This window comes from Ornithorhynchus anatinus, chromosome 20, assembly GCF_004115215.2.
Source record: "Ornithorhynchus anatinus isolate Pmale09 chromosome 20, mOrnAna1.pri.v4, whole genome shotgun sequence".
NCBI lineage: Eukaryota > Metazoa > Chordata > Mammalia > Monotremata > Ornithorhynchidae > Ornithorhynchus > Ornithorhynchus anatinus.
The window spans coordinates 21,979,740-21,992,043 of record NC_041747.1 but is presented as its reverse complement, the minus strand read 5'-3'; the positions used below and the strand labels follow the sequence as shown (position 1 = coordinate 21,992,043).

Below are 12,304 nucleotides of genomic sequence, written 5' to 3'. Positions count from 1 at the left end.
AAAAAACCCCCACAAAAGTTAGAACACACAAGTTAACAAGACTCTTGTTGGTGTCTGGCCTCCCTCACAGTAATATTTGCTTATGAATAATGAGATAAACCAAGGATGGAAGATGATTGTGAACTGTCTATTTTCATGCCATGCCTGTGTGAATCTGTCAGATCAACAACTAATATTTATTTTATCTTGTGTGTACTTATTTGAACACAGGTTATCTAATATTTTTATCACTGACAACAAAATTAATCTTTAAGGTTCCAAAAGTTAATTTAACTGGAAAAATTTTGAAGCACTTTAATGGAATTTTTCCCATGAACTACTAATACAGTCTTAACAGATGGTTTGAATGGAGAAAGCAATGCAAACATATAAATTGAAACCAGATCCTTTAAAGTAAGGCAGTATTTTTTTCACAAACCCTATAATGAGAGGTAAAGCAGAATTGTATTTGACTTATGCTGTTGGCATTCATTCATTCATTCATTCAGTCGTATTTATTGAGACTTACTGTGTGCGGAGCACTGAACTAAGCGCTTGGGAAAGTACAATACAGCAATAAAGAGTGACAATCCCTGCCCAAAACCACTAGAGTTTGTACTAGTTTATACTAAGTACTTGGAAAGTACAATTGGGCAACAGAGACAATCCCTACCCAACAACAGGCTCACGGTCCACAAGGGGGGAGACAGACAACAAAACAAACAAACAAAACAAGTAGACAGGCATCAATAGCATTAAAATAATTAGATAGAATTATACATATACACACATTGAAAAAATAAATAGAATAATGTACAAATATACACAAGTGCTGTGGGGTAGGGAGGGGGGTTGAGCAGAGGGAGTCGGGGAGATGGGGAGGGGAGGAGGAGCAGAGGCAAGGGGGGCTCAGTCTGGGAAAGCCTCCTGGAGAAGGTGAGCTTTCAGGAGGGCTTTGAAGGGGAGAAGTGAGCTAGTTTGGTGGATGTGAAGAGGCAGGGCATTCCAGGCCAGAGGTGCAAAAAGGTTCAGGATATGTTTTTCCAGTCCTCAAAAAACTCCAGTGGTTGCCCATCCATCTCCACATCAAACAAAAATTCCTCACCATTGGCTTTAAAGCTATTCATCCCCTTGCCCCCTCCTACCTCATCTCCCTTCTCTCCTATAACCCAGCCCTCATGCTTAGCTCCTCTAGTGCTCACCTTTTCACTGGGCCAACCCCTCACCCATGTCCTGCCTCTGGCCTGGAATTTCTTCCTTCCTCAAATCCGACAATCACTGTCTCCCCACTTCTAGGCCTCCTTGAAGGCCCATCTCCTCCAGAGGCCTTCCCTGTCTAAGCCACCCTTTCCTCTTCTCCCACTCCCTTTACATTTCCTTGATTTACCCTTTGCTCTTCCCCCCTCCCACCCCCACAGCATTTATACATATATCTGTCATTTATTTATTTGTATTGATGTCTGTCTCCCCTCCTTGTAAGCTGTAAGCTCCTGGTGGGCAGGGAATGGGTCTTTTATTGTTGTATTGTCCTCTCCCAGGCACTTAGTAAGGTGCTCTGTGCCCAGTAAGCTCCCAGTAAATGTGATTGAATTGAATGAATGAGAGATAAAGAAATGGGTGTGAGCTGATTGTCCCTCTCTGTTGGGGGAATTGAATGAATGAGAGATAAAGTGGATGTGGGCAGATTGTCCCTCTCTCTAGGGGCTAGAGGTGATTTGGGGGCAGGGGGTGCGGTGCTGGGGAAGGTTCCAAATGGGTGGGCTAGAGTTGCATTCATTCATTCGTATTTATTAAGCGCTTATTGTGTGCAGAGCACTGTACTAAGCGCTTGGGAAAGTACAATACAGCAATAAAGTGACAATCCCTGCCCACAGCGATTAGAGTTTGGGGTAAAGACAGGGTTAAAGCTGCACGGGGTGGAGAGGGAAGGGAGAGATAAAGAAATAGGGGGTGTTGATCGTCTCTGTAGGGGCTAGAGGTGATATGGGGGGAAGGGGTGCGCTACTGGTGGGGTTTCAAACTGGGCAGACTACAGTTTGGTTAAAAAAAAGAGAGAGGGTTAAAGCTGCAAGGGATGCCCCCTGTTCCTCAGATACCCCCCCCACCCCACCGCTCCGACTCGCTCCCTTTGCTCTACCCCCCTCCCCACCCTTCAGCAACTGTATATATATATATGTACATATCTATAGTTCTATTTATAATAATAATAATGGTGTCGGTTAAGCGCTTACTATGTGCCAAGCACTATTGTAAGCTCTGGGGTAGACACAAAGTGATCAGGTTGTCCCATGTGGGGCTCACAGTCTTAATCCCCATTTCACAGATGAGATAACTGAGGCCCAGAGAAGTTAATTTGCCTAAAGTCACACAGCTGACAAGTGGAGGAGCCTGGATTCAAGCTCACGACCTCTGACTCCCAAGCCCATGCTCTATCCACTAAGCCACACTGCGTCTCTATTATTTGTACTATTACTTTATTACAAGTAAAAGTCTGTTTACTTGTTTTGATGTGTATATGTCTATAATTCTATTTATTGATACTGACGCTACGGATGCCTGTTTTCTTGTTCTGATGTCTGTCTCTCCCCCTTCTACACTGTAAGCCCATGGTGGGCAGGGATTGTCTCAGTGCTCTACACACAATAAGCACTCAGTAATGTGACTCCCCCCCCCCCCCGTGTAGACTGTGAGCACGTGGTTGGGTAGGGATTGTCTCTGTTGCCGAATTGTACTTTCCAAGCACTTAGTACAGTGTTCTGCACACAGTGAGTGCTCAATAAATACGACTGAATGAATGAATACAAGGTAATCAGGTAGCCCACGTGGGGCTCACTGTCTCAATCCCCATTTTACAGATGAGATAACTAAGGCACAGAGAAGTTAAGTGACTTGCTCTAGGTCACTGAGCAAACAAGTGACGGAGTCGACATTGCAATCCACGACCCCTGGCTCCCAAGCCCATGTTCTTGTCAATAGGTCATGCTGCTTCTAATGGTATTTGTTAAGCGCTTACTATGTGTCAAGCACTGTTCTAAGCACTGGGGTAGGTACAAGGTCATCAGATTGTCCCACGCGGGGCTCACAATCTTCATCCCCATTTTACAGATGAAGTCACTGAGGCCCAGAGAAGTGAAGTGTCTGGCCCTAAATCACATACCTGATAAGAGGTGGAGGCGGAATTAGAATCCACGACCTCTGACTCCCAAGCCCGTGCTCTTTCCACTGAGCCACGCTGCTTCCCCATTCCTACGATTGAATGAATGGATGAAATACGATTGGGTGATTTGTTCTTTCCAGGCGCTTAGTCCAGTGCTTCGCGCAGGGTCAGCTCTCCATAAATACGACTGAACGAATGAATGGAAGGGAAAGCTAAGGCAATGGGCGTGTGTTGGAGACGCGGGCGGGAGAGGGGGGAGAGGAAATGGAGCCAGGGGGGCGGGTTTGGTGAGACAGGGGGGAGGGTCCCTGCACCGTCTCCCCCTCCCCGCCCCCCCACACCCATGCATGCATGCATTCACACACTTGAGGCTTGGGCCCGCCTGGGGGAGGGTCTCCAAAGCTCAGTCTGGCCAAAAGAGGAGGGGGAAGGGGGAGGTTTTTTTTTTTTTAAAGAGGTTGTCAGGAGAGAGGAGCTGCCGGAAGGGTTGGAGCAGCAGCTGCAACTTTCCTGTGGCAGCCCCAGCCCCCTCTTCCAGCCCCCCTCCCGCCCCCCGACCAAAAAAAAAAATGCAACCCTCTGAGCGCAGCTTGGTCGGTCCTGACCTCCTCCAAGGCTCCAGCTCCTTGCGGGGACGAGCCTTTTGAAAAAAGGGGGAGAAGGGATCGGTTACCGTCCGATCGGTTGCAGGGAGGAGGAGGAGAAAGGGGTAGGGGTGGGGGAGGGAGGGAAAGGGGGTGGGGGTCCCAGCTGGATCCTGGGACCATGGGACTCCCAACTCTGGAGTTCAGTGATTCCTATTTGGACAGCCCGGATTTCAGGGAGCGCCTGCAGTGCCACGAGATTGAGCTGGAACGCACCAACAAGTTCATCAAAGAGCTCATCAAGGACGGCTCCCTGCTCATCGGGGCTCTAAGGAGTGAGTGAGGGTCCCGTGGGGGGGCTGGGGGAGACCCCCCCCCAAATTAGGAGGGGGGAGGGGGACTTCTTTTGTTTGAATGGAGCTGGGGAAGGCGCTGAAGAGCTCCCCTGCTGGTAACCAAAAAGGCCTGGTCTTGAGTTATGGGGTCTTGAGTGGACCCCCCTCGAGACTTTCAATAAAGGGGGCAGAGACCCCCCAAATAAGAAAAGACACATGGCGGGGGGGGGGGGGGGGCAGGACGGGACGCAACTCCTTTTGTAGTTGGAGAAAGTTGTGGGCAGCTGGGTTGTTTTGTAGAAAGTGTGTTGCCTAAAGTGGGTTGGGTGGATAGAAAGGACAGCAATAAGAAAAAAAATAATTTTGACCGCAAAAGTGATTTCCCTTGGCACGTCTGAGCCTTATGCAGGTCGGTCGGGGGTGTGCCTCTTGGCAGCTGGGGAGAGGGGAGAAATGGAACAATTAAAAATCTTTGCCGGATTAAAGGAGAGGTGCCCCAATAGTGCTTGCGAACAAATAGCGGGCCTCATGTGAGTTATTCCAGTTTGAAACCCTTGGCAGAGGAGGGGTAAGGGAGGAGGGACTGTGCATTAGAATTGGGCTGGGCAGCACTGCTTTTTGATTTCTCGGTTAATGGGGATAGGAAATAATGGTGGCTAGGAGATTGGACCGGCGCCCCTAAAAAAAATCCAGTATCCTTAAATCCCTGCACCACCAACTGGCTGTATGTGCAAGAGAAAAAAGGGGTTAACGCGTATCGTCATCCTTCCTATTCGGAGATGCTGGTGGTGATTTTATCCGAGGGTGTGGATGTGGTTAAAAAGCCAGATGTGCGAATAAGAAGTACTTTCCACACTTGAACACTTCGAGGCTGTCCTTTTTGATTTGTAGACGCAGCTGCTATCAGCGGGGCCTGTTGCTATTGCCCTATTGCCTCTCTCCCCTCACAAGCTGCCTGATGACTTTGATCAAAAGAAAGCACTCCGTCTCTGGCTGCTACATGTCAATTGGTCTCCAGCTCCTGTTTCCCAGCGTTTCACAACTGTGTCTCATAGCCTGAAATTGTGGTCTGGTGCCCTAATAGCATTTCTTCTAGTAACTCCACTTAAAAGCCTGCATCTCTACAATTTACCACATGTGCAGTGGCTGCTTGGGCCTCCTGCTTCCATTCATCACTGACTTGCATTGTGGGGTTGTGCTACAAGCAATTCTTCCGTTTGATAACTTTGTGAAAACTTGCGAAAAGCCGTGTGGCCTACTGGAGAGAACAAATGAGTGAAAGTCAGGAAACATGGTTTCTAATCCCAACTCTGCCTCTTGTCTGTTTTGTGATCCTGAGTAAGACATTGGAAGCAGTGGGGTTTAGTGGATAGAGCGTAGGCCTAGGAGTCAGAAGGACCTGGATTCCAATCCCGGCTCCTCCACATGTCTGCAGGGTGACAGTGGGCAAGTCACTTCACTTCTCTGGGCCTCAACTACCTCATCCGTAAAATGAAGGTAATGTGAGCTGAATGTGGGACAGCGTCTGTGCTTGACCTGATTAATCAGTATCTACCCCAGCGTTTAGAACAGTGTTTGGCAAGTAGTAAGTGCTTAACAAGTCCACTATTATTATTATTATTATTATTATTATTACTGTGTATCCTCTCTGCATTAGTTTCCTCTTTGCTCTCTGACTTAGAATGTGAGCATTTATGTGGAACAGAAACTGTCTGATTTCATTGTATCATCTACCCCAATGCTTAGCACAGTGCTTGACATAGTCAACACAACAAATACTACAGTTATTACTTAAAGTTAGGTGTAGCTAGTGGGCAATATCATTATAACCACATGAAGAAGCATTCTTGCCTGCAGAGTAATCATTATGAACACTGTAGTCACATGAGGCTCACAGTTTTAAATGAATAGCAGGTGGTGTCTTTATTTTACAGGTGAATACACGAAGGTTTGTGGGTGAAACAAATTACCCAAGATCACAGAGGAAGCCAGTGATAAATCTAGATCAGGACTCCTGAGTCCCAGACCTAGTTTTTGGTGTTGTTTTTTTTCCACTAGGCCCTGCTTTATTTTATCGATGTTGGAGACTAGATCAGACCAGTAACTACTGACCTTTACCCAACTTGAGGAATAACCTTTGGCTCTGTATGAATTCCATGCTGTACAGATTCCATGCTGTAACTTGATGACTACTGGTTTTGATAATGTTCCCTGAACTTCTGTAATAAAGTCAGTTTTTGTGGGTGGTGTTATTTACTGTTTGCACAGTGGTCTATTTACAAGGACTTTGGCTCAGCATCTCTATTGGATTGCAAACCAGAAAGATACAATGCTAGTTTCTGAAGCCAATCAGCTCAGATTTTCTCTTAAGGCTGGTGATGGTGGAATTGCTCAATTCCTGCGACCCTTTAGTAACATTTCATGTGTTACAGAAATGTCTGTATCTAACCAGCGTGTCTTAGTGGAAAGAGCCTGGGCCTGGGAGTCAGAGGATGTGGGTTCTAATGCCGACTCCGCCACTTGTTTGCTGTGTGACCTTAGGCAAATCACTGAACTTATCTGTGCCTCAGATGCTCACTGTGAAAAATTAAGTGAGCCCCACGTGGGTCAACCTGATTTCCTTGTATCCCCCCCAGCGATTAGATATAAACCCCATTTTGGACTCATAGACCGTGTCCAACCTGATTATCTTGTACCTATCCCAGGGGTTAATACAGTCCCTGGGAAATAGTAAGTATTTTTAAAAATACCATTTTTTCTTTAATGAAAAAGTAGGCGGGGAGGTGGGAAGAATGACTACCATTCTCACTGCAAAGTTGTTGCTAAGGGCCTTATTGTCTCACCTTTGGTCCTCCATACTTCATAATGTCTCATCCATTTTTCATAAAGCCTGTATATTGCTGAGGTCGTTTCACTCTTTTTTTAGACTCCTCCCTGCTTCTCTTAGTAGCAAGGGTGGTAATAATAGTAATGGTATTGGTTAAGCACTTACTGTGAGACGAGGCCTCTACTTAGCAATGGGGTAAATAGAAAATAATCTGATCAGACACAGTCCCTGTCTCTCATGGGGTCACAGTCTAAAGAAGAGGTAGACCAGATATCTAACTCCCATTTTACAGATAAGGAAACTGAGGCCCGGAGAAATAAAGTGACTTGCCCAAGGTCACACAGCAGGCAGGTGGCAGAGCTTGGATTAGAACCCACAACCTCTGACTCCCAGGCCCGTGCTCTTTCCACTAGGACACGATGCTTTGGACACTGAGTCTTTCAGTGTCCTGATAGATGCATGTTGTTGGAAGAAATTTTCCTAATTTTGCCATCCCATTCTAGCCAAAGTGCAGAGTGAGCATGTGCTATGGTATAACTACATTTATAATGAGTGTGTGTGTGCGCGTGCACATTCACACACAAAACTGTGGAGTTATTGGGGGATAATATAGGGAGCCATGGTAAAAATCCAGATTACTCAAAAATAGATACAATTCAACTACCGTAAATAGTCACTCACCGAAACAATGTAATTTAAATGATAAAGTGAAATTAATAAGAGAATGGTAAAGTGATCCTTATTGTGGCAGAATTTAAGTTCATTTGACAACAGACATCAATGGAGTCACTTCTGTATTTCTGACCATAACAGGTTGGTTCTTTAAGTGATGTACCCAATTGTTATGTTTGCAGCTGCTTGTGAATGAGTAAAAAAAAAGTAAATTCCTGAAAGTTCTTGGGAACTGCCTGACACTTTTTTGACTACAGAGATTTTTATCAGTCTCTCTCAGTTTTCCCCTGAGTGCCCGGTCAGCTAACCTTCGGAAAAACTGGCTGACACAGAAATGTCAGCACTTGTCAGTTTGGGGTCTGACACTTACTTTTTCCCCAACTGGATTTTTTTTTTGGTAATTTTCACACGCAAATCATAATATCCATTAGTGAGCAAAATACATACCATAACATATTCCTTTCTGAGGAAACAAAAATCCAATTTGCCAGGCCCAGCCCAAAGTGTAATACAGGCTTTTTTTTCTTAATAATTGAAAAGTGACAATTGGCATTGTTAGACTGATGAGTCACCAACATGATATGTCTTGGGTTTGTTTGTCTGGTACATATGCAGGGCTGTAGAGCACTTGAATAGCCTGATAAAGGCCAGTTGGGTGAGATTTGTTTTTCTTTTCTTCTACCTTAGAAGATTACCTTTCCTCATTTTATTCACTCTAAGTCTATTAGCTAGAAAAGAGTAAAATCAAATTAGAAAAATAAAAATGAATAAAACTGTGGGGAGGTGATGGAATCTCATCAAAAATAACGGGTAACCTTCAATTTTGGTCACTTCAATCAACTCATGGCATTTATTGGACACTTAATGTATGCAAGAACATTTGTTGTAAATAGTACTCCTGCACTCTAGTTTGTAATCCCTCTGCCTCTTTGCCTTACTGAATTTATTGAAATAGATGGGAAAATTGAAGGCAGTGGCTTCATAAAAATATCCTTAACAGCAGCTTTTCTATCACACTGTGGCAACTTATGGGCATAAAATCAATTTGTCAGGTTGGCTGCTTATCCCGGCAAAGTAAAGTTAAGTGGATAATTAGTGTGAAAATACCCCAGAAGGGAAAGAGGGCTATTTAGATATCATTCAGATAGTTCAGTCAGGTACAGAGCCAATGTGTATAATGACTCAGCTCTCTTTCACTTGTATAGTTTCCTGCTTGTTATACTTTTATCAAATGACTCATTACTAGGTCTCACATTCAATGTTGAGGTGTGGCTTGCAGAAATGGAATGCCGAAGTTTGCAATGGTCTAGTGAAATTCATGGACCTTGCAGTAGCAATAAATCTTGACCTCCATATTATGTGTATCACTATAAATATCAAGCATTTTCAGAGAGGAAGATGCTGTAAAACATTTGGGGTATCCAGGATTAGGTATTGACTTCTTAGTGGAATTCTGTGAAAACACTAACATGATCCAGAATTGAAATTCAAATCAATAGGGCCTGGTGGAAAGAACCCAGGTCTGGAAGTAAGGGGACTTAGGTTCTAATCCTGACTCTGCCACTCACCCTTCTTGTGACCACGGGCAAGACACTTCATACATTCAATCCTATTAATTGAGCGCTTACTGTGTGCAGAATGCTGTACTACTTGAGGCCCTTATAAGACAGGGACTGTGTCCAACTTGATTAAATCCTGAATTAATCATTCACTTGTATGTATTGAGCACTTGACTGTGTGCAGAACACTGTACTCAGTGTGTAGGAAAGTACAACATAATAATAATAGACACATTCCCTGCCCAGAGTGAGCCTACATTCTAGAAAGTGAGCTCACAGTCTAGAACTGTGGACAGTATGGCCTATTTGAAAGAGCATGAATTTGGGAGACCTAGGTTCTAATCCCAGTTCCGCTACTGGCAAGCTCTGACACCTGGACAAGTCATTTAATTTCTCAGTGTCTGTTTCCTTGTGTGTAAAATGGCAGGTAGGTATCTTCTCCCCACTTAGTTTGTGACTGCTGGTAAAATGATCAGATTATCTTTTGTATATCCCAGTGCTCAGTACAGTGCTTACTACCTAGAGAAAATAAATAGCATAATTGTTATTATTGTAAGCAACACTGAAAATTCTATTTTATGGCCGTATCTATCAGTTGGTTAAATACAAACAACGTGATATTTTACATTCACTAGGTTGTGAGAGTGATATAGTGACTCTGCAAAGCTCAAAAATAATGACTATGAATACAAATCCACAAGTACATCCAGTTGCCGAATAGCGGAAGGGTTGTGTTTATGCAAACGTAGCATTACAGAAAATCACAGTGTAGTACTCACAGTTCCAAAACAGCTATTGCAACCCAACACTGGGTCATGCTGTAGCCAGATAAATCTGTGTTGTCGGAAGACTATTTCCTGATTCTCTAGCAGCGTTCTAGGGAAAACGCATGTTATGGCAAAAATAAGTTAAACACATGATCTGTTTCAACTTACCTGGTGATTATGTAGTTTGATCATTTAGGCGTGAAATAATTAGACTGCTTAAAAAAGCCAGTTTTCTTTATCCTGTGCCACCTAGTGTATTTTTTATTTTGAAAGTAGTACTTCCTAAGCTATCGCTAGAATGACATCTCTGTCGCCAGAATGACATCTTGAAAGGTTGAATTTAATTATGTCTGCTGTATGTTAGTCCAATTTGTGCTTCACTTGATATGAATACAAGATAAATATACTCTACCCATAAACAATTCTGTCATAAGTAGTCTTTATCGTAAAGGAAAATTTGACGATAGGGATTGACTCTGTGTGCATTTCTTTTTGAGACAGTAACAATTGTTTTAGCAATATAAAGTTTCCTTTATCAACAAATCCTAACTCCCTTTGTAATTACTCTCTACAAAATGGTTTTGTCTCCCTTAGATTTTTAAGTGGAAAAATCATTTTCTTTCAGCAAAAATGAGACATTCATAGATACCTTTTAGGACTCGGGTGCAAAGGGGACAAAGAAGACCCCATTTACCATACTTGGACAGAAGGATCTCTGATTCTTTAAAAATTTATAAAATCAAATAGCTGAGGGTGAATATGGTAGCTTTTTTTCATCTGTAATAGTTTATGGTCTGGTTACTATTTGAAACAGCCGAGAGCTGGGAAAAAAACCTCAATCATTGGCCATTATGACATCACTCTTCCTGTGAAGGGAAAGCAATACAAGTTGAAGAAAAATACACACACAAGAATATTTTAGTGACTTTATGAGAAGATGTTCCTTGGGTTTTAGATTTCAGATCCTTTTCTTTATGTTTGTTTCTGTGTCTATAACAAAAAATATTTTTCATACCACAGTGTGTTCACATTTGGAGCAAAGAAGCCCTTACAGAATGCCGTGGTTCACCAAGTAGAAGTATGATCATCAGACAATCATGTGATCCAGACAGGCTTTCATCCTTTCCAAGCATTTGCCAGGCTGAGCTGCATTCTTCCACCTTACTTTGATTGAAGTCTGTAATGTACATATTTGATGCTTCCTGACGTAGCTGTAGAAAGCATCAGAGCCTAGTGGAAAGCATGGTTCTGTGAGTCAGAGGACCCGAGTTCTAATTCCAGTTCTACCACCTGCTGGCTATGTGACCCTGGGCTCTCTGGGCCTCAGTTTCCTCATCTGTAAAATGGGAATTCTTTTCCTGATCTCCCTCCCCTTTAGATAATGAGAGAGGTTTTATGTCCAATCTGATTTTACCCATCCCGGTGCTTAGCTCGATGCTGTGGCGTATATAAGTGCCTAATAAGATGTTGTTGTTGTCTTATGCTGTCGAGATGTGTCCAACCCATAGCAACGCCATGGACATATCTCTCCCAGAACACCGCACCTCCATCTGCAGTCATTCTGGTAGTGTATCCAGAGAGTTTTCTTGGTAAAAACACAGACGTAGTTGACCACTGCCTCCTTCCACACAGTAAACCTGAGTCTCCACCCTCGACTCTCTCCCATGTTGCTGCTACCTTGACTTGTAGCAGATTGTCTTCTACTCGCTAACCACGGCCAAGCTAGGGATGGAATGGGTAGGCCTCTGCTTGACTCTCCCTCCCATAGTCGAGACTCCCTCCCATAGTCGAGATTGGTAGAGGACTGGAAACTCTCCAGGTGCAACCCTGAGAGGTGGCTTAATAAATACAATGATTTTAATTCTTTCATGTGTGCAAAGCACTGCATCAAGCATGAAGGAAAGTTCGGTAGAAGACACAATTTCTGCCCTCAAGGGGATTACAGTTAAATGGGGAAAGATAGACACTGAAAAAAAACTACAAAAGGGGAAGGAATGGAGAATACATATAATGTACTGGAAAGAGGAAGGGGTGCGAACTTGTGAGTTCTCAAGTGCTTAGGTAACAGGTAAGTGCTAAAGTGACAGTGGGGGGGGGGGGGGGCAAAGATGGCAGATAACAGTTAAATTGATCAGCCGATCTTTCTTCAGTACTGACTACTTTTTTAGGATGCAAGCCAAATTCATGGTTGAAACCTATCCCTGTTGATCATTTACTGTATGCCCCTTAGTCCTGGTTTGCTCAACAGGTGATAAGTTAAATTGGCGGCATTGAAAAAAAACACCAAGGTGAAAGGAGACTAGGTGAAAATAGGAACGATGGTTGTAGTGAATTAGTTTTTTGAATGCATACTTTGTGGACTCTTGCAAAAAAAAATATATATATTTCAAGTATTAGAAATGGAGTATGGTATTAAGAGAGGTG

General features: G+C 43.6%; 1 protein-coding gene across 2 annotated transcripts in view; it reads left to right on the top strand.

Annotated features, from left to right (window-relative positions):
• The first annotated feature begins 3,876 nt into the window (after window positions 1–3,876).
• Window positions 3,877–12,304, top strand: part of ARHGAP42 (Rho GTPase activating protein 42) — a 160,276-nt gene continuing 151,848 nt past the window's right edge. For both annotated transcript variants that reach the window (XM_029048349.2, XM_029048348.2), the window contains exon 1: window positions 3,877–4,055. In XM_029048349.2, the coding sequence (XP_028904182.1) occupies window positions 3,902–4,055 (154 nt within the window). In that variant the 5' untranslated portion in view covers window positions 3,877–3,901. The remainder of the gene's footprint in view (window positions 4,056–12,304) is intronic.